Source organism: Trichomonas vaginalis, chromosome III, assembly GCF_026262505.1.
Source record: "Trichomonas vaginalis G3 chromosome III, whole genome shotgun sequence".
In the NCBI taxonomy this organism is placed as follows: Eukaryota; Parabasalia; order Trichomonadida; family Trichomonadidae; genus Trichomonas; species Trichomonas vaginalis.
Window position 1 is genome coordinate 18,316,633 of NC_067205.1, and position 20,698 is coordinate 18,337,330.

Here is a 20,698-nt window from a genome sequence, read left to right on the forward strand (position 1 = left end):
GTCATTTAAGAAGTTCAATGAAGCAGCAAAGAGTTGGGGATTTACTAACAGAGCTGAAGTGAAAAGGTTCTTTGACAAAAATGTTGTACATCAAACAAAAATAAACTCTTACGACTACTTTTTACCAATTTACTCCAACGCTCCTGACGCATACCAATTTGACACTCTCATTCAAAGCAGAAAAGGAGGACATAAACCATTCCTCATCTTCATTAATGTTAACACTCGCAAAGCATATGCATATCCAATGAGGAATAAAGGAACTCGTGAAGTGTTAAGAGTTTTACAAAAGTTTGTAGCAGAACATAGCCCAAGTACTTTAACATCAGACCAAGACAGTGCATACCTCAGCAATGAAATCACAGATTTTCTCATTAAGCATAACATAACTCACTACACTACTGAAGACCATAACCATAACATACTCGGCATCATAAACCGCTTCATAAGGACTCTCAGAGATTTAAACCAAGAGCGAGACTTTACTGAAGAAACAATGAAACATTTTCTCGAAGTATATAATTCCTCAACACATTCTACAACAGGACATACACCAAATTCAATGACACAACAACAAGAAGAAAAGTATATACAAAAGAAACGAAGCCAAACACAAAATATCAGAAATTCAACACAATTTACCCTCATTCCTGGTACAAAAGTTCGTGTAGTTCTTGACGACAAACCGTTGACAAAGAAACGTTTAAGGTTAAGTCGAAATTATTATATCGTAGACTCTACGCAAGGTAATGGATATCTTATAAAAGCTGCTGACGACTCTATTGCGTTTTACCCTCGTCATAAATTAGTCGAAAGTAGTAATGGCAAACTTGCTGAAACCATTGACGAAGCAAAGCGAGGAGTGGTTATTGAAATACTTGGCTATAACATAAACGATGACACTTATAAAGTAAGATATGAAGGAGGCGTTGAAGATGTTATACCATCTACGAACTTGAGAGAGTCAAAGCCAACACATCTGGGACCATTAGAGCGGGAGTACTGGAAAGACAAAAATATGCCAGAAAGAATAAGAAAATTCATGAAATTTGGTCATTTTTCACCAAAATAATTTTTAGGTGAAGAGGTGAGATCTCACCTCTTTTTTCACCCTCGCCGCTTAGCGGCTCAGACCCTTTGGGTCTCGTGAATTTTCATGAATTTCCTTAAGATAGAAAAAATAAAGTTAGTTTTATTTTGTATAAAAGAACAGAAATGTCAGTCGAAGCAAAAACATTCACGAACAAATCTAATGGCGAAACATTCACAAAAGGCACTTATAATGGTATTGAAGTCTTACGTAGAGACAAGGATGGTTACATTAATGCAACAAAGATGTGTCAGCAGTTTAGGAAAGACTTTAGAAAGTTGTTGGAAAATAAGTCCTGGGAAGAGTATTTATAAGGCATTTTGTGAAGAATATAGCAACAGTCCGAATTCCGGCGGTTGCTTTTTATACAAAATTCATGCAGGAATTCCTGATGAAATCAAACAGGTTAAAGGAACGTATGTAGACCCAAGACTTATAAACTATATAGCAATGTGTGGCTTCTCCAAAATATTGCATAGCAGTTGGAAAAATTATGGACTCCATAGACAAGAAAGTTCATGAGAAGTTAGATGAAGAAGAACTCGAAGATACAGTAGAGAATGCAAAACATTTGTTTGAAGAAGAAGTTAGAAAAATGCATGAAAAACAATTAGAACATGAACGTGAGATATGTTATGGTTATAGAGATTCTCCATACGAACTAGACCAATGGGAACAAGAAGATTTAAAGAGAGAATTTAGAGAATCTGAACTCGCTAAGATAGCATTAGAAACTGCAGAAAAGAAGTTAAAAGTTTGGGGTCGTTTTGTACAAAAATATTGTGAGTAAATGAACTCATTATTTTTGTCATAAACGACCAAAAATATATTTTATCGTTAATGGTTTCAGTGTCACCACGTCACCATGTGTCACCGGGTTAATTAACTTCTCTTAAAATTACTGACAACATGACATTTTGACAACAGTCCAGGAAATTTGATGCAGTCCAAAAATAAAGTTAGTTTTATTTTTATTTATTTTTTATTTTGTATAAAAGATATGATTTCAACAATCGGTACAACAACAATCGGCACAACTACAGCACCAAACTCGTTAGTCATGAATCCTACGTCAATGTTGGTAGAGATGAAAAGCTTTATTCCTTCTTCATATACTTTTGAAACAAAAATCCAGAAGATAAAGCAAGAACTTTTAACAAGTAATTTAGACTGTAGTGCGAAAGATGAAACAAATGAACAGTATCTTTATGAAATGCAGGACCTCATCGACCATTTGCCTAAATTGCCTGAAATCCAACAACAAAAGCTAACTATTCCTGAATTCGACGAAATAGAAGTGAAACCAACTGACTCAGTAGAAATTAAGAAATTCATACGAAAGGTAAATTATGAATTCCTTGGTTTTCATTGCAACCATAAAGTTATGGACAAAGATTGCGACATGGTTTATAAAAATATTTCTGACATATATAAATCTTGGGAGTTTAAGACATACGATAACTTTGTTACATTAGTTGCAAAATGTGTATGGCAGATAAGAGATGAAGATAGAAGAGGCAACGTATGGAACGAACTGATAAAACCAGCAGCTTTTGAGTTAAAGAGAGCAATTGACGCATTAGTTGTTCTAGCTGGTTTTATTTCGGTGTATAACGCAAAAATGAATCCGCAATGTTCAAAATGTAAAGCAGCAATAAGAAAATATAACTACTCAGTCAAAGAGATAGAAAGAATGCGAAACGACTATGCAGACTTAAAGAAAGAAGCAGAAAAGCCAGCAGAAGATAAAATGGATATGTTGATATTTCTTAATAAAAACTATCCAACAGCAGAAGATTTCCTTCTGTCTGACGTCAAGAAGAAATATAAAGAGACTTTCGGCATGATTAAAACATTCAATGTACTAAAAGAAGAAATAGAAGCTACGAAATTGTTTAGAATTTCAAATATACATCGTACAATTCATGTAAAACGCTTGTGAAAAAACAGGTGAAAAAAGAGGTGAGATCTCACCTCTTCACCTAAACATTATTTTTGCTGAAAAATGACCAAATTTCATGAATTTTCATAAAAGATAAAAATAAAGTTAGTTTTATTTTTATTTATTTTTTATTTTGTATGTAAAGACAGTAATGACAAACATTGAGTTTGAAACAGTTAGAAAGATAGACAATGACACCAAAGTGGTTAGAATTGGTGATTTAAACGTAAGATACTGTAAGAAATACAACAAATATTCTTTGTCAGACATTATAACAACATCTGGAAAGAAAACAAAGGACTGGGTTAGAATTGCTTCTACTCAGAAAATTTTGACAAGAAATCCTGAGCTTATGATATCAATAGCATTTCATGGAACAAGAGCATATCTTATAGACAAAAGTCTTATACCAATAGTTTTGTTATGGTTAGACCCAGTTGTTGGATATAACTTCATAACTTATGGTTCATTCGACTCAGAACGTTGCAGTGAAGGCTTACTTTATATCGTTCAGAAACCGAAGGACTTCAATACAAAGAGATATAAGATAGGAAGAACATATAATATAACTCAAAGATATGACTCTACAGTCAATAGAGTCAAGGTTGTGTTCGTTAATGATATGAGAGCTGCTGAAACAGAACTGCTTGAAGTTTTTGAGAAAATGTATGGTGCTCCCATAAAAGGTAAAGAAACGTTTGAAGTAGATGAGATAGATAAAGCTATAAAATTATTTGACGAAGTTGCTGAAAAATACATGTAAAGCGTTTATTTTTGGTCTTTTGTGAAAGTCAGAAAATAACGCTAATTTTTTCTAACAAAAATTTTTATCTTGTATGTAAAGACAGTAATGTCAACATCAGAGAACACAACAACTGCTATCGTTCATGAAGTCATAAATGAAGAATATGAATACATACAGTATAACAAACAGTTACGTCTCATTCGTTCAGTCAAAGACGATATGTACAAATGCAAAGTATAATGAATGCTCTTTGTTCTACAAAGCAAGCATATCATTGGTTTGAAAACCAACAGACAAAAGAACTTTTAGAAGAATTTCCTCATATGATTGCTTCCCTCGGAAAACCGAGAGAAGAGATTCCGTACGAAAATCGCAAGAATTTGGCTCCTGGTTTGAAAGGTTATTATGTTCATAGACTTTTAGTAAACGCTGTAGCAATGTGGGCTTCACCTCGTTATGCTTGTTATATTTTAATGATGTTAGATGAACTATATAAAGCAGAACGTGGAGAGATGGAAAAGAAACTTCAAGCAAAAGATGAAGTCATTGAATCCAAAGACAAAAGCATACAGAAAAGAATACCACGTTCAGTACCAAAAGGAAAGGAAAAGAGTTATAAGTATATGATATATACTGAAGAGTTGGAGAAAGAAGAAGATAAAGATTAGGTTATGTTGCATTTAGTCAGAAGAAACAACAAGAGCTTTTATGACTTAGCTAAGATATATAAATCTGACAGAAACTGGTTCTATCGTGAAAACTTACCGATTTCAATGACTCCGAATGAACAAATAAAGGAAATTGTCAAAAATACTCTTCCTCAAACACACTATGACATCAAAGGTTGCACAATACTTACATTCAAAGAAGACTTAACATTACTGAAGGAAAAAATAACAGAATATTTCGACAACTTCAAAGAGGAAGAATGAAAAAAAATCTCGTCGGGTGCCACGTTAGGACCATAGTGGAGAAAACCATGATAAAAACAAAACACTCCGTCAAGTTTATTTTGTTTTTACCATTTAATTGTTTCCATAAACGCTCCATGTCGATCATAATCGACGAAGAGAGAATCGTCTGATCGTCAAGTTTATTTTGTTTTTACCATTTAATTGTTTCCATAAATGCTCCATGTCGATCATAATCGACGAAGAGAGAATCGTCTGATCGTCAAGTTTATTTTGTTTTTACCATTTAATTGTTTCCATAAACGCTCCACGTCGATCATAATCGACGAAGAGAGAATCGTCTGATCGTCAAGTTTATTAGTTAACGGGAGGGTTAGATATATTCCATCACAACTGAAAACATTCGTGAAAACATTAACGTAAACATTTGTTTCCAGGACTGTTGTCAAAATGTCATGTTGTCATCATTTTTAAAAGAGGTTAATTAACCTGGTGACACATGGTGACGTAGTGACACCATCAGTTATTCAAAAATAAATTTTCTTATAAAGCTTCAGGGTCTATTTCTTCAACCATTTCACTTCCTTCGTCAATGTCAATAGAAGCTTCTTCAACCTTTGGTAAGAATTTCTGTATAACATCTTTGTTCGTTATTGTCTTCAGAGATGAAGGATAATATTTCACATTTGTTTCACCCTTCTTATATTCTTTCTGTTCGGAAAGATTTAAAGCAATACTGAAGAAGTCAATGTTGGAGTTCTTTATAACAGTATAATGAGTATCTTTGACATTCACGAAGAAACCCTTTTGTTTCAAAACTACTGCTAACTCTTGTGAAGTATAACGTTTGCGGTCAATGACGATAGCTAATGGTCTGACATACTGACCAAACTTAGATTCTTTCACAAACTTCTTGTTAAAGATAACATTAACATTTGAAGCATTATTGAACTCATTCTTGATGACAGTAGCGAGAGCATTGTATGAAAAGAACTTGCAATCTTGCATGTGTGTTTCATTAAAATAAAAATATTAAATTATTTTGAAAAATAACTTAAAAAAATCTAATCTAATTTTTTCAAAAATATTTTTTTATTTCCTACTAAAGATGTATCGGAAGTTGTCTAAGTTAGAACACTCGGAAATAAAACAACTTCTTACAGAAGCTAATATAGATGTTGCAAAGCATTACGCAACAAACAAAAAAGCACTCGCTGACATCCTCAATGACTATAATGGTGCAATAAGTTATGATAGAATTCATGAGTTCATAAAGCCGCAACGCGGCGAGGACGAAGTCCATGCAAGAGCATTTCCTTTAAATGACGTTGCTATTGACTTATATCATAGACGTTCAGTACCTCATGAAGTAAGAAGAGAAATGTTTGACATAACAAATGCAAACGTTGGTGAAACAAGAAGAAGAGACGACACACTGAAACAACAGAGAAGAGAGATGTTTAAGAGCGCTATAGAACAAGTTCGCAAAGCTAACGATGTCCTTCGTTCCATTGACGACAAACCAAAAGAAGGTGAGAGATGGTTAAAGAAAGATGAAGAGAATAGGAAGAGGAATGTTAAGACAGGCAATAGACTCATTGACTTTAACATCGAAGCTTTAGATGAACCAAACAGAGACTACTTACACAAACATTTCGGTAAGGTTTTCATGAGACTCTTAGAGAAGATTAAAATAAACTCCCAACAAAGATGGATGGTATGTTATAAACTTGGTGGAAAGTATGAATGTTCTACGTTAAACCTCAATAATATTGGAACATTACTACATCAGCTCTTGAAGGAGAACTTTATATCAGAGATAGAAGCAAATGCTGCAGGTATTGTTGAAATGCACTATGACTTCTTCTTGACAAACATAAAGAATCTTACTGAAATAAAGATGTATGATTTAACAGAATATGAAGGCTTAACGATGTCAGATGTAAAGAAAGGCAAACCAAAAAAGAGACCATATAGAGATGAAAGCACACTGACAAATGACCAGAAAGCCATTTTGGAAGCTCTTAAGCAAACAGGAAACCCAGCACTTATAGAAAGCTTTTGGAAAGATAATGGTGAAAAGAAGTTTTATAAGAAGAGAAGCGGTCAGTTCTGGAAGTATCTTTGCACATTACCTATAAATCTTGAACGCTACCAAATCTTCAATGAACTGAACAAAAGAACTGCAACACTTATGACAGAAGATAACTGCTTCGTTTATGCTTGCATTCAGGCTGGAGTAAATGAAGAAACTATTGACCACATGAGAGAAGTCATTCGTGTTAGAGACTTTCCTCAAAGTAAAGTACAAGAAATTTCTGACGCAACAGGTATAGCATTTAATGTTACCATTGGTTACTTCAATGACTCAAGACATAATGAAATAAAGAGATACATACCAAAAGAATGTGAAACTGTTCGAACTATTGACTTACTTCTTGTTGAAGACCACTACATGCTAAATGAAAGATTACCAATGACAACATATTTCATTCGCAACTATATAGAAATCTTGAAGGAGTGTGGTGGAATGAACATTGAGAAACAGATGAAGATTTATACAAAGAGAGAGAACAAATATGTAGTTCGTTATGATAGAACAACACCGTTATGGGATGTTATGAAAACATTGTGGGAGTGCAAATATTTCGAACCTATTTCTTATGGAGAACTTTTCACATATACGACTGACTATATATAAACAGAACCTTGCACCATTTAAAGATTTGACATATGCTCCAAAGTATTGTGTACAACTGAAGAAGAAAAGCCGAGTCAAAAGAAGTAAATAAAAATAAGTGCAAGTTCATTCCTGAGCACGTTTTCTTTGCTGACTTTGAATGTAGCACTGATGGAGTTCATAAAGCCTTTAACATTTGTTATGACAGTGAAGATGGTTCAGTGAGTGAAAGCATTTGGGGTCAGAACTGTGCAACAGAATTTTTGGAACGACTTCCTGACAAGAGTTTAATATATTTCCATAACCTCAGTTATGATATAAACTTCATCTTAAGACACATGACAGAAGTGAAAGGAACTCCCATCATTAAAGGTTCACGAACAATGCAAATAACTGGCTTATATAAAGGAAGGGCAATCATTATTAAAGATTCATACACTGTTATAAATAAGAAGCTTAAACTATTTCCTGAAATGTTTCATTTGCAGTGTGGTGAAAAGGAAGTATTTCCGTATCAATATTATTCAAGCTCTTTATTAGCAAATGACAACAGAACTAGTGTCATTTCTGAAGCGTGTAAGTTTATCAGGGATGTGGATACGTTCATGAAAAACATAGATTCCATCAAAGGTTGCAGAATAGATGAAAACCACTTCGACTTAGAAAAGTATAGCACATTTTATTGCAAACAAGATGTAAGAATTTTAAGAGAAGGTTTTGTTAAGTTCCGCAATGATATATTAAAAGAATTTGATTTAAACGTTTATGACTACGTTAGTATTTGTTCTATTGCTAACAAATTGTTTGAGAACAGAGTATACTTCCCGAATGGAAATCTTTATGACCTCTCAAATAAACCAAGAGAATTTATTTCACGCTGTATTCAAGGTGGAAGATGTATGCTGTCAGATAACATTAAACAAAAGAGCGAAAAGAAACTCATTGCTGACTTCGACGCTGTTTCATTATATCCCTCAGCTATCGCGAGACTTTATACTTTAGAAGGTATTCCAAAGGTTATGAAGAAAGAAATGTTAAGCACAGAGTATCTCATGAGACATTTATTCGATGACGACCAAAAGGAACCCATTGGTGAAAAGTTTATGTCCGGCTTCTTTGTTCTCATTAAGATAACAGAGATTGGAATACATAGACACTTTCCTTTAATAGTTTGTGACCCTGAACTAAATCCAGAACTTAACGTTCCCAGAAGTTCAAACACTTGCTGTTTAATGTATGTTGACCATATAACATTACAAGACCTCATAAAATATCAAGGCGTCAAATGTGAAGTGTTGCAAGGATACTATTACGATGGAAACAGAGATATTAGAATAAGAGATGAAGTAAAGAAGTTGTTTGAGTTAAGGTTAAAGTATAAGAAAGAAGGAAATCCTTTGCAAGAAAATATAAAGCTCATTCTGAACAGTATTTATGGCAAAACTATTCTATCTCCTATTGAGTCAAAAATAACCATAGTAAATGACAAAGATGCTATAAGATATGCCATCAGAAACTACAACCATATAGTGAAGTTCGAAGGTTTGGATGGTTCAGATAAAACTATTTTCAAGCTAACGAAAAGCATTTGCAGACACTTTAACTTCTGTCCACTTGGTGTTAACATTCTGTCAATGTCGAAGAGAATAATGAATGAAGTATTTTGCACTGCAGAAGATATGGGACTTCAAATATTTTACCAGGACTGTGATAGCATGCATATTTTCAATGAAGACATACCAAAGCTTGCAGCAGAGTTTAAGAAGAGATACGGTCGCGAACTTATAGGAAAGAACCTTGGTCAATTTCATTCTGACTTCGCAGAAATAACACCTGGAAAACAAAGTTTAGCATACAAGTCAATATTTTGTGGAAAGAAGACCTACATAGACTTACTCACTAACAATTTAAATGAAGTTGCATTTCATGCACGTTGTAAAGGTGTAAAACAAGACGTTCTTGCTTTAACAGCTAATGAAATGTTTCCTGAAGCTATACAATGCTATTACAATGAAGATAAGAACATTCACATACCTGTTGGAACATATGACAAAGACTCTGAGTTCAGTTTAATGAAACTTTACAAAGCACTTCATGATGGTCAAGAGATTGGATTTGACTTATGTAAGTCTTCTAGTCCTTGCTTTGCTGAAAAGTTTAACTTCTCAATAACGACTAAAACAAGCTTTATTCGTAAGTTGAAGTTCTGAGGTCATTTATTTTTGTCAGCAATGAGGTCATTCGTGATAAAAATAAGCCGCTAGCGGCAAGGGCGAAGCCCATGAGGTCATTTACAATACTGCGATGGTAGAGTTTAAGAGTTGTGCTTCAATGTAGAGACAGTCCTTATGGTCTGGAGGTAAGAACACTGGGCAGTTATGGTCATGAGTGGAGAACATGTCTATCCAAAACTCACGATTGAAGCCAGTTAATTTATAGTATTTAGGGTTAGGAAGTGGTGAATTTCTTGTATGACCAATGAACTCATTTTCAACTCCTTTACTTAGGTTTGAATATAATATAGCTTGCTTTCTATCCCAAATGCCGGGTGTTACAATCTTTGAAAATTCATTTTTCCTCGGAAGCATTGCATCATAATTGAAAACATTTTTGAAATCATCACTTGGTTCAGAGATTTGAAATCTTATACGTAATGGATTTTCTTTCTTTTTAGCTACTTCATTGAATGGTGAATATATAACAAACTGACAGTCATGAGTTCCATCTTCATTTTCATTAAATTCATAATGAAAGTCTATAAGTTGTGGCCGACTACCTTCTTCTTTCAGTTGTGCAAGAAACTCACGTAAAGGCTGTAAAGTTTGTACTTCAATGTTGAACTTTTTCTCGAACATCTCATTAAATGAAATCATACATTGTTGCAATGTTGTATCGTCTTTAAAGTATTTGTATATGTGAATGTTTTGGGCGCTTAAAGACTGTTCGTCATTTTCTATCTCGACTTGAAGTATAAAGTCAACCTTTCTGAAAGCACGTGTTATATACATAGATGTTATGCCAATGTACTTCTCTTCATTTATGTTCACAATCCAGTCTGTTGGAAACTTAAACGTTACTCTGTTCCCCTTTATTTTGACGTCAGGGTTTTCACTACTGAACGCAACAGATAAAGGTATTTGTCTATACATTTAATTCGGATAAAAATAAACCATTTACTCTTTCTTTGCTTCAGCTTCTTTAGCTTTTGCTTCAGCTTCTTCTCTAGCTTTTTTCGCCAGTAGTCTTGGGTTCTTTTGTCTTCCAGCAGCTAATGCAGCAAGTTGTTTTTCACTAAGTTTTCTCTTTGGTCTCTCTGGCTTTTGTTCTTGTTTTTGTTCCTTCAGTTCGGATAAAATTTGCTCACGAATTTCTTTCTTCAATGCTTCAACATCTATGACCCCTTGGGTCTTGTCCGTAGGGCTTGTCTGAGTCATTTGACTGCAGATAAAAAACAAAATTAAAACTTTAACCGATGTAAAATGAGCTTGTCAAAATCAGAGCGAGAGTCTATTATATTAAATGACGCAAGAGGAATACAACATCCTTTCTATTACGTAAGTCAGAGTAAAGATGGTAAAATATACGTAAGAAAAAGAAAGGTTCCATTAGCGAATGCAGAAAGCGACAACATTAAGGTGCATGGCAGGGCGAAGCCCATATAAAACCTTCTGTTCAAACTGAAAAGTCAATAGAACCAGAAGAAAAGAAGCCAGATGTACTTTCAATAACGAACCAAGAGCTTATTGCAAAGTTCGTGAATTTCATTGAAAAACAAACCGAGTCAAAGAATGACCCGCCAGTGAAAGAAGTTGAGACAAAAGAGAATGTACAGTTCATTGAAAATGTCAAGAAACAACTTCCACCACGAATGCCAAGAAGAAGAGTGAGAATAATGAAGTAAATAGATATTTTTATCTGAAGTAAATACATGCAGAACGAACAGTTAAACGAATTTACTCCAGCAGAGCATATTCATCAGATTCGCTCATATTTCGATATCATAGACAATGCAGTTCAAATTGGTGACACTAATAGAAAATATTCTGACGCAAAGATTCCATCACAACCTGGAACTGCTAAAGATAACACATGGGTAACATTCAATCTCTCACCTCCTGGTGAAAATATGTTGGACCTTTACAATACATTCATTACGTATAAAATGGAAGGTCAATTTATTGTAGATAAAGAAATTGGTTCAGGTTCCAATAAAACAAACCCACCAGGATTTTGGATTGGTTTCGATGACGCTTTCTATGCAGTTGCTGGATATCAAATCCTTGCAAATGGTCGTATCGTATATTCTCAAGACAACGCAAGAGAAGAAGCATATATAACTTCAAACTCACAAACTACCGAACAAATAAAGAAAGTAGATGTTTTCTCAAAGACTCGACATGAAGATGTATGGAGTCATTCGGGAACATGCAGAACAGGACAAATTGTTAGTGGTCCAATTACAGCAGGAAAATCATTTGATTTTAAGCTTCGTTTAAGAATTCCTGTTAGAAGATTCCTTCCATTAGAAGCTATTCGATTTATTCCAGCTTTTGCAGGAAACATTCAGCTTAAAGTAAAGTTCAGTAGCGACGCCTTACAATGCACATCTATATCTGTAAATGATATCATTGCTTTCAATCCAACTCTTAAAGTTGCATTTGCTTCAGATTCAAATCCACCGACAAATAAATTTGTTCCATGGAATGAACCATTCACTATGATAACGAAGGCAGTAGAAGCTAGTGGAACAGTTACTATTACAACTGTAACCCAGCAACTATTTCGAACAAAGATGGATTTTAATGAATGTTTCATTCATCCAAAGTCATTCTCTTTAGACCCTAACATTTATACAGAACTTGTAGAACATTATACAAACGAGGCTTTATGTTTTCCTGTTAAAGTTATGGATTGGATTCCTATGGACGGTTCATTCTCAAAGAATACAGATAGTTCAAGTGCAACATTTACAGCAGCTTATACGCCTATTAATGTTAAAAGTATTTGGGCACTATTTAGAAAGAAAGACAACTATTATGTTAATTTTGAGAACCCTAAGTTTAAATATCTTCAGCTTTCCATGGGAGCTTATGGAAATATGCCTGCAGAACCTGAAAAATCATATGGACCTGTATTTTATGAAATGGTTGCGAACGCTTGCAATACAAACAATGATATGATAGGATTTAATGAAGATGTTATGAGGTCATTGGTGGATGATGGTAGTGTGGAACATAAATGGGATAGCTATGACAACACACATTTCTTATGTGGTTTTCCAACAGAAGTGGACTTTTGCTTCCAGCAAGGTCAAACATCTACTGCTCCAATAACATACAAATTGTCTGTTAAAGGACCTATTGAACTAGCAACTGAAAATGTACCAAAGCCACTTATTGGATTTATGAGGGATTGTTGCTTTGCCATTCAGGTGCGTGCTAATGGCATCCCCATAATAAGATTAGATGACTATAACTTAGCTACGGACGACAGTGAGGAATAAAGGATGAACGTTTATTTTTAAAGCTTATAAATGAGTTCTTCATCAAGCTCTCGTGAACCTTCACCATCTATGAAACAAACTTTACCAAACGATTATGGAGCACCTATTGAATATTTCTTACGAGCTGCACAATGGCAAAGAGCAGTCTCACCAAGGTTAGGTGTTCCACCAGCTCCTGTCAAAAATAGCATTTGGTCAAGTCCTTATATAAGATATGGTCTCCCACTAGGTTTGCTAGCTACAGCAGGAGCAGTTATGATGTTGAAAAGAAATAAAGCAAATGTTGTAAATAATACTGAAGTAGCTGAAGTTAAACAAACTCCAACACCTTCGCCAAAACCAACGTCAAACCAACGCCTTCACAAACAACACCTTCAATGACTCCTGAACCTATGGAAGTACAAACTCCTGTTCAAAAGTCAACTCCTAAACCGACTCCAACATTTAAACCAGAACCTACTCCTCAAATAAATCGTAAAACTCCTGCGTTTCCTTACTGAAAAAATAACGTTATTTTTATTTAATATTAAAATTTTTATTTGATTGAAATGACAAATAAAGTCACTGAAGCAATGAAACAAAAGTTTTTGGTAGAATACATTAAATCAGGAACTATTCCAGAAGGTTTTTACATTCATACTATGAAGGATGGTAGAGTTCAGTTTAGAAAGATAAAGCAACCATTAGATAGAGAAGGAATTTTGAGAAAGATTAAACTTCATGAGGACAACATTGCTGAACTTAAGAAGAAGTTAGAAGAGTTGGAGAAAGGAAGAGAGTTATAAAGCAATGAATTCAAGGGTGAAAAACCGGTGAAAAAAGAGGTGAGTTTTCACCACTTCACCTAAATTTATTTTTGTGCTATGTTTTCATACGTGTGAGGGTGGTGATATCATTAATTTTTAAGTTTATTTTTTAAAAATTATTTTTATATAAATGACAGAACAAAAATAAAGCATATCTACTCAACAGGAATGAGACCCTTACTGACTATGTATTCGTTTAATGCTTGATTAAAACAATGGTACATATTATCGTATGGGTATACACAACGTCTGTTTCCATCGTCGTCGTATATGTAGAGCTCAAATCCAGTCCAACCTTCTTTTGTACAATATGTAGCTTTATTTAAGTATGCATTTATGTAGATAAGGCAATTTTCTTCATCGCTCCAGAAATAATTTTTGTTCTTTGTTGAAATAGTTTTCGTTCCTCTGCGACCATAAGGAATGTATGCAATGAACTTTGCGTCATATGGGATTGTAATATATTCAGGGTTTCTTTCATCGTCAATGGGTCTGTCTTTGTTAAAATGCATGTTTCTCAGTTTTACTTGAGTTTTGAATAGTTCACGGAAACGTTCTGGGAAAGAGTCATAGTAAATGTAGTCGGACATGTCTTTGTAATGAAATAAAAAATTTAAAATAAATAAAATAAGGTTATTTTTATTTAGTGAGGACGGTAGTGAAGTCGTTAGTGAAGTCATTAGTGAAGTCGTTTATGTGTCAGATGGTTTTGTAAATATTTAAGGTTAAGTTGGTGTTATGGTTGTGTTGTAAAATATACGTTACTGGTTTCGTAAAGTGTCAAAACCGCTAAGTGGTGTACGGAGGCGCGCAGTGCCACAGTACGCAACTAAGTCTTACTAACTAACCCGCCGAACTAATTATCCGTCTCATTGAACATGAATTCAATCTTGTTAAAAATGTTTTAACAGGTGATTTTAAATCAGATAATATTATCAAAAATCTAAATGAAACTTTGAAACATTCAGATATGTTTAGCTCGGTATTATATGATCCAATTCAAGAATTATATTATGCAACTTTTGGTCGCTATACATATTGCGTAAAAATTATGTCAGATTCACAATATTCATGCACATGTAAGCACATCGAATTGTACGGATTACCTTGTATTCATGTAATCGCCGTATTGAATCACTTTTCGAACAAAAATCTTCTTAAAAATTTGAATGATGCAGTTCATGCTCGCTTCAAATGTTCAGAGTTTATGACTCCTGTGGAAGATTTAATGAAATTTTATGTTGACCAAGCATCTTTAAAAATTCCCGGAATAAATTTCAACCTGGGAGAGATTGAAAAATTAAGGGGAAAAAGGACTAGGATTAAAGCATTTTACGAAAAGTGATGCTGTGTTGTTAGTTATTTATTTACTTTTTTAATATTTTTAAAAAAAATAAAAGAAAATTCAAATAATTTTGTATCTCCCATGATATATCGACCCACGAGTACTAATGTGGCTATAATTAGAGATTGCAACTCTATTATGATCATAGTCCGGTGATATACAATAAGATTCAAATTTTGAAAGAATTAAATTAATAAAATCCCGGTGAAAAAAATAAAAACAGCTTCTAAAAGTATAGTTATCTTAAAATACGAACTTTAACACAAGTTTTTTGATCCAATAGAAAATTGAATTCTTTGAATAAATAAAATATTTTATGTATTAACATATTAAATTTCCTAATTATTTTTTCTTCTTGGGAAAATTTTTGAATTCGAATAGAAAATTCAATAAATTGAAATTGGGTTGAAAGAATTCTCCATATTAACTTGTCATATATTTCAGATCATATAAATTAAGTTAATTAAATTTTTTAAAAACCTTAATAGGATAAAAAAAAGAATTTACACTCTCTCACTTTGAAAACGTAGAAAATGCCAATCTATTGGTATACATTTTAGTTTTGTTAAGTTTACAAAACGATTACTCTAGATTTTAAAGATTTATCAAGAATTTAGAGAATATCCTTCTCAAAACAACTTCAATAGCGAAGGATTAGTATTGAATCGGATTTGTAACATAATTATAGTACATTACAATACAATTTCTCCGACTTTTAAATATTTTTGAAATATTTACAAAATATGCTCTTTCTATCATCGATACTTTAATACAGAGCAAATTTAGTAAATGTCATCACGTTATTTTTTCATAAATCGTTTTCGAACTTTTGAAATATTTATTTTAAACCAGTTTTCTACATTTAATATGTGAATTATATCAAAAGTAGATGGGCGATACTTGTAAATCTATTTAAACTATTAGTTTGCTATTATTGAAGAACTTTATAATTTTTTTTTCTTATGTATGGAATTAAAGATAATTTTGCCGATTCCAACTGGTTTTTCTATATGAGCTAAATATGCCAAGTGAAATTGGACTTGCCAATATTGTAAATTGAAGTATGGACTATATATCGATTTTCATTGATTGATGAATAACTCGGAGTAATGTAATTGTTGATAATGAAAAATAGTTTTCAATTGCTGGTAAGGGCCAATGTATGTTCAATAGCTCCGAAAGCAAAAAATGCACGTTTAGAAAAAGACGATAACGATTAAATTACAAAATCGATAACGACGACGATTAAATTACAAAATCAATAATGACCCGTGTAGATTGCTCGATAATGAAATGTATCAAAAGATTCATTGAATATGAGTCAATGGAAAAGCTTAAATCCTTAGGGATATCCAAAATAAATCTTAATAAAGAAGATTCGTCTTGAAAATTAGCTTCCGAAAGTTCTATTTCAGTCGGAGCTGGAAGATTCCGATCATTTATGAATCTCGAAACGACAGAAAATTTGTATTGTTTATATTTCATTATTCGAAATGATAAACTTCAAAATCTAAAATTTATTTTTTTACAATATATTTCATCCTATTGTCAAGGCTAAATTTTTCACCGGAAGTGTATCAAAAATTGATAAGATTTACGGTGATCTAATTATGACAATTCAATGCATCTCGTGATATAACGCAGATATTGTTGCATGCTAAGTAGTGTCAATGTGTAAACCTCTCAATTTTATCGTCGGGGAAGCAACACAATTCCCTCAAAAATATTGAAAAAATATAGAAAATAAAATGAATTACGATGTACTTAAAATGAGAAATAGATTATGATATTAGATTTTAGAAAAAACAGACTTTTGATATAACTTTTGAGAATCTCATATAAAAAAAGCATTTAAAAATAAATTTAAATATCTTATTTATTTTACCATTGTAAATATATTCTGAGATTTTTAGAAAAAAACACTTTTCATAAGTATTCAATATTTGAGAATACGGTCCAAAAAAAATAGATTCTCTTATATTTGCTTATATAAAAGGAAACTCTCTATCAGATGCGAATGCCTGAATTCAGCACCTCTGATAGAGAGTTTCCGCTTATATAAGCAAATCTTTTTCATTCGTTTTTGAGGATGGTCTGCGTAAGCGACTTCAACAATTTCGGAATAGACATTGATGTATTCCCTTTTTGTTGCAAAATGACGTAAGCAAAATTTATGATCGCAAGAAAAGCCTGATTCTCTAACAGCAGCTATAATTGCCGGACCTTGATCGGAATAAATATTCTTGAATCTGCTTGGTGGAATAAAAGATTTCAATTTAGTGAGCATATCCTTAATTGTTATCGTATTTTCACTAACAGACCATGCAAATGCAATAGGGATAAGTCTATTATTTGGTGCAGGTGTACCAATAATGAGTAAGTTTCCTTTTTTAATACAAAATAAAAACGTTCCATCAATTTGAATTATTCCGCAAAAAGCTTGTGTTTGCATGTAAAAATGAGTTATTGGAGGAATTACAATAAATGAATAAATTTGAAAGTCTTTTGAATTTTCAGGTAATTCATCACCTTTCTTAAATGTATGCAATTCAATTTCATTGTTAACTTCTTTAACTAAAATCATTTCGCAGAATCCTTGTTCGATTTTGTTTATGATTGAAAAAATTGTTGAGAAATAATTGTAAGATTGAATTCTATCCCCTTTTGTGGTTCCTTTAAGTTTATTTACTATATTATGGAACATCGTATAAGTTGCATTGGGAATATTCAATTCTTTTGCAAAAATTTCTTTGCATTGAGGAACATTATCAGAATTTGCTAATTCATAGACTTTTTTTCCTGCTTGCAACTTAAGAATTTTTGGTATATTGTTACTCGGCTTGCATTGCTTTGCTCTATGCTCGTGTTTAATTACTGGAATGAAGAAAAGTTGACCATTTTCATGAGTCTTTACAAGCTCCATGCAAAATTGGCAGTTAGGACAACGAAACTTTTTTCCTTGCTCAAAATTTAATGGATAAAAAGAATTATATGAATCTTTTGCAATAAATATAGCAGCTTCTGTAGGATCTGTAAATTTTAATTTGCTATATCTTTCCTTGAGAATTGGAATTGGGGATTTTCAGGTATTTCCATTCTATATTTCAATTTTTTACGGGAATTCAATTCATTTTGAATTAAATCCAGCATATCAGCTCCATCTCCTTTTTCTTCATCAACAATAGCTTGGATGGATACTGATATAGTTTGATTCTCTTCCACTATTGTCGGTTCGCTTTCCGACATGAGATAAAATTGAAGGTTTAACGTACTTTTGATACTCTGAGTTAAAAAAAGATTTTCTTAACATAATTTGATTTATTGGTCCTTAAAAATTCTGATTCAAAATTGAATTGAATCGAACGAGTTTTCCTTTTGAGTCATTTCAAATATTCATGAGAAAGAAAAAATTCTAGCAATTTCAAATATTTTTGATTTGATTGAATTCAAAAGTGTCACAAATATTCAATGAGAAAGAGAAAAGAGATCGAATATGTTGTTTCTGAGCGAATAGTCAAGCAATATTTCGTTAAGTACAAAGATCAGCATCCGGAAAAAAATAAATGGGTATATCAAAATGAGATTCCGCAAGAAATATTTGAAAAATATCTAGAAACGAAGAAAACAGAAAATATTGATGAAATGTTACGCTGTACTCGAATTGTTCATGTTGTTGATCAAGATAAAAAAGAATTTTATCTTGAATTTTCAAAAAAAAATCAAATTCATCACATATTAAACAAGAATCTAGATGAAGAACATCAAAAGGCTTATATAGATTATCTTGAAAGTTTACTCAAACTTGAAATAAAAAATAAAAATTAAATTAAATTAACCCTCGTTAGGATATCGTTGCAAATAAAGATCTGTTTCTCAGAAAGATCCTGATTTTCTGATAAATATTCTGTTGTAACTTCTACAAGGTTTAAGATATGAAAAACATTTTTGAATATTTCATCGCTATCAAATCTGCGGAAACATCTGGAATATAATTTCAAATATTTGTGAAGATTTGAATTCTCAATTGCATAATTAATTAAAAATTCATGTGAATTTAAAAAATCGGTAGATGAAATTTGCATGGGTATAAGAGGAAGTACACAATAATACCCCTGAACTACATACTCTGTAAATGAATAGTGAGGAGAAAGACTTCGCAGAATTTCAAGTGTTTTTATGAATTCTAAAGCCATCTCAGATGTTATATCGACTGCTTTATAAAATAAAACTATAAATTTGAGAAGATAAACAAAATCTTCGTTATTTATAATTGAATTCACGTCATTAAAAAAGTTGAAATAATTTGATATTAGTATATCCGAACATGGAAGAGCAGTTGCATATCCTGGGTAATATTTTAATAATTTTGTAAAGAAATTTGCAATTGCATAAGTTGAATATTGATTTTCGTACTCAATAATACTAGAAAAAATTTCTTTCTTGAGTAAAACTGCGTTTTGGAAGAATTCAACGTCAAGAATATTGTTTTTAATCAAAGCAATAAATGTATCGATGATATAGAGAGAATTGTCACTGCTGCTTATGAAACGTAATATCTCATCATATTGATCGGAAAATGTTGATAAATAAAGGTATTGTATGTTATCTAAAGCTTTAAAATGAATTAATTTTAATGAAAAAATGAAAAAAATCTGGTTAATATAATGCGATAAATATTCGAATAAATTTTCCAGTAGTATCAAATCTATTTGAAAGATATTCGAAGAAGTGATATTTTGAATTGTGAATTTTAATATTGTTTCATTTTGTGTAGATTGCTCGATAATGAAATGTATCAAAAGATTCATTGAATATGAGTCAATGGAAAAGCTTAAATCCTTAGGGATATCCAAAATAAATCTTAATAAAGAAGATTCGTCTTGAAAATTAGCTTCCGAAAGTTCTATTTCAGTCGGAGCTGGAAGATTCCGATCATTTATGAATCTCGAAACGACAGAAAATTTGTATTGTTTATATTTCATTATTCGAAATGATAAACTTCAAAATCTAAAATTTATTTTTTTACAATATATTTCATCCTATTGTCAAGGCTAAATTTTTCACCGGAAGTGTATCAAAAATTGATAAGATTTACGGTGATCTAATTATGACAATTCAATGCATCTCGTGATATAACGCAGATATAAACACAACTGATATTGCATAACTAATAATTGAGTCAAATAACTAAATTATGTGTTATATTTTACATATTTTTCAATTTTGTAATAAATGGATGTTTAACACTAATTTTTTAAGGACTTCGACTTTAGCATCACATAAATATGTTATTTTCTATATTAAAACGTAATTTTGGTGGTCTTAGAATAGAAAAATATGCAATATTCGTGGAGATAATGAGGGTTCTTAAACATGTTCTTAAAAATAAATAAAATAATACAAATCTTTATTCAATCTTTTGATATTGTTGGTCCTCTCTTTGTGAAAATACTTAACTTCAAAGAGTATTATGTTTTACCTAGTGAGGACCTTAAGTTTGCAAAAACATAATAAAAGTAAAATAAAAAAGATCGGATTTATCACAAAACTTTGAGTATTATAGGATTTAATATATTTTCTTAGTAGATTATATGATTTAGTTTCTTAAAATCTAAAGTATTTCTTGAGGAAAATATAAATTGAAATTCAAAAAGTAAAAAAAATGTAAACAAATCA

At 32.1% G+C, this 20,698-nt stretch overlaps 10 protein-coding genes and 4 pseudogenes across 14 annotated transcripts, besides 5 other annotated features; 10 read left to right on the forward strand and 4 right to left on the reverse strand.

The window, feature by feature from the left end:
* Window positions 1-14,522: part of a mobile genetic element that runs on past the window's edge.
* Window positions 18-1,072, forward strand: TVAGG3_0724210 (annotated as a pseudogene). The gene has a single exon. A coding segment is annotated over exon 1 (1,055 nt).
* Window positions 1,216-1,880, forward strand: TVAGG3_0724220 (annotated as a pseudogene). The gene has a single exon. A coding segment is annotated over exon 1 (665 nt).
* Window positions 2,091-3,032, forward strand: TVAGG3_0724230 (organellar and viral DNA polymerase type B; the record flags this gene model as incomplete). Its single annotated transcript, XM_001302655.1, has 1 exon — window positions 2,091-3,032. The coding sequence occupies one exon, from the start codon at window positions 2,091-2,093 to the stop codon at window positions 3,030-3,032; it is 942 nt and encodes a 313-aa protein (XP_001302656.1).
* Window positions 4,017-4,445, forward strand: TVAGG3_0724240 (KilA, N-terminal/APSES-type HTH, DNA-binding family; the record flags this gene model as incomplete). The annotated part of the gene is made up of 1 exon (XM_051244258.1): window positions 4,017-4,445. The coding sequence occupies one exon, from the start codon at window positions 4,017-4,019 to the stop codon at window positions 4,443-4,445; it is 429 nt and encodes a 142-aa protein (XP_051090845.1).
* Window positions 4,476-4,635: a mobile genetic element.
* Window positions 5,232-5,414, reverse strand: TVAGG3_0724260 (uncharacterized protein; the record flags this gene model as incomplete). Its single annotated transcript, XM_051244259.1, has 1 exon — window positions 5,232-5,414. A coding segment is annotated over one exon (183 nt), but the record flags the coding sequence as incomplete, so codon positions are not given.
* Window positions 5,797-6,346, forward strand: TVAGG3_0724270 (organellar and viral DNA polymerase type B; the record flags this gene model as incomplete). The annotated part of the gene is made up of 1 exon (XM_051244260.1): window positions 5,797-6,346. A coding segment is annotated over one exon (550 nt), but the record flags the coding sequence as incomplete, so codon positions are not given.
* Window positions 6,358-7,352, forward strand: TVAGG3_0724280 (organellar and viral DNA polymerase type B; the record flags this gene model as incomplete). Its single annotated transcript, XM_051244261.1, has 1 exon — window positions 6,358-7,352. A coding segment is annotated over one exon (995 nt), but the record flags the coding sequence as incomplete, so codon positions are not given.
* On the forward strand, window positions 7,433-8,464 carry TVAGG3_0724290 (annotated as a pseudogene). Its single transcript has one exon. A coding segment is annotated over exon 1 (1,032 nt).
* On the reverse strand, window positions 9,660-10,517 carry TVAGG3_0724300 (uncharacterized protein; the record flags this gene model as incomplete). Its single annotated transcript, XM_001288453.2, has 1 exon — window positions 9,660-10,517. One exon carries the CDS (start codon window positions 10,515-10,517, stop codon window positions 9,660-9,662), a length of 858 nt encoding a protein of 285 aa, XP_001288454.2.
* Window positions 10,542-10,802, reverse strand: TVAGG3_0724310 (uncharacterized protein; the record flags this gene model as incomplete). The annotated part of the gene is made up of 1 exon (XM_001311975.2): window positions 10,542-10,802. One exon carries the CDS (start codon window positions 10,800-10,802, stop codon window positions 10,542-10,544), a length of 261 nt encoding a protein of 86 aa, XP_001311976.2.
* TVAGG3_0724320 (uncharacterized protein) lies at window positions 11,297-12,871 on the forward strand (the record flags this gene model as incomplete). Its single annotated transcript, XM_051244262.1, has 1 exon — window positions 11,297-12,871. One exon carries the CDS (start codon window positions 11,297-11,299, stop codon window positions 12,869-12,871), a length of 1,575 nt encoding a protein of 524 aa, XP_051090849.1.
* Window positions 13,130-13,368, forward strand: TVAGG3_0724330 (annotated as a pseudogene). Its single transcript has one exon. A coding segment is annotated over exon 1 (239 nt).
* Window positions 13,420-13,656, forward strand: TVAGG3_0724340 (uncharacterized protein; the record flags this gene model as incomplete). Its single annotated transcript, XM_001311978.2, has 1 exon — window positions 13,420-13,656. The coding sequence occupies one exon, from the start codon at window positions 13,420-13,422 to the stop codon at window positions 13,654-13,656; it is 237 nt and encodes a 78-aa protein (XP_001311979.2).
* On the reverse strand, window positions 13,833-14,267 carry TVAGG3_0724350 (uncharacterized protein; the record flags this gene model as incomplete). The annotated part of the gene is made up of 1 exon (XM_001311979.2): window positions 13,833-14,267. The coding sequence occupies one exon, from the start codon at window positions 14,265-14,267 to the stop codon at window positions 13,833-13,835; it is 435 nt and encodes a 144-aa protein (XP_001311980.2).
* Window positions 14,523-15,095: a mobile genetic element.
* Window positions 15,096-16,075: 980 nt separating this feature from the next.
* Window positions 16,076-16,293: a mobile genetic element.
* An 804-nt stretch (window positions 16,294-17,097) lies between these two features.
* Window positions 17,098-18,456: a mobile genetic element.
* Window positions 18,457-20,698: the final 2,242 nt, after the last annotated feature.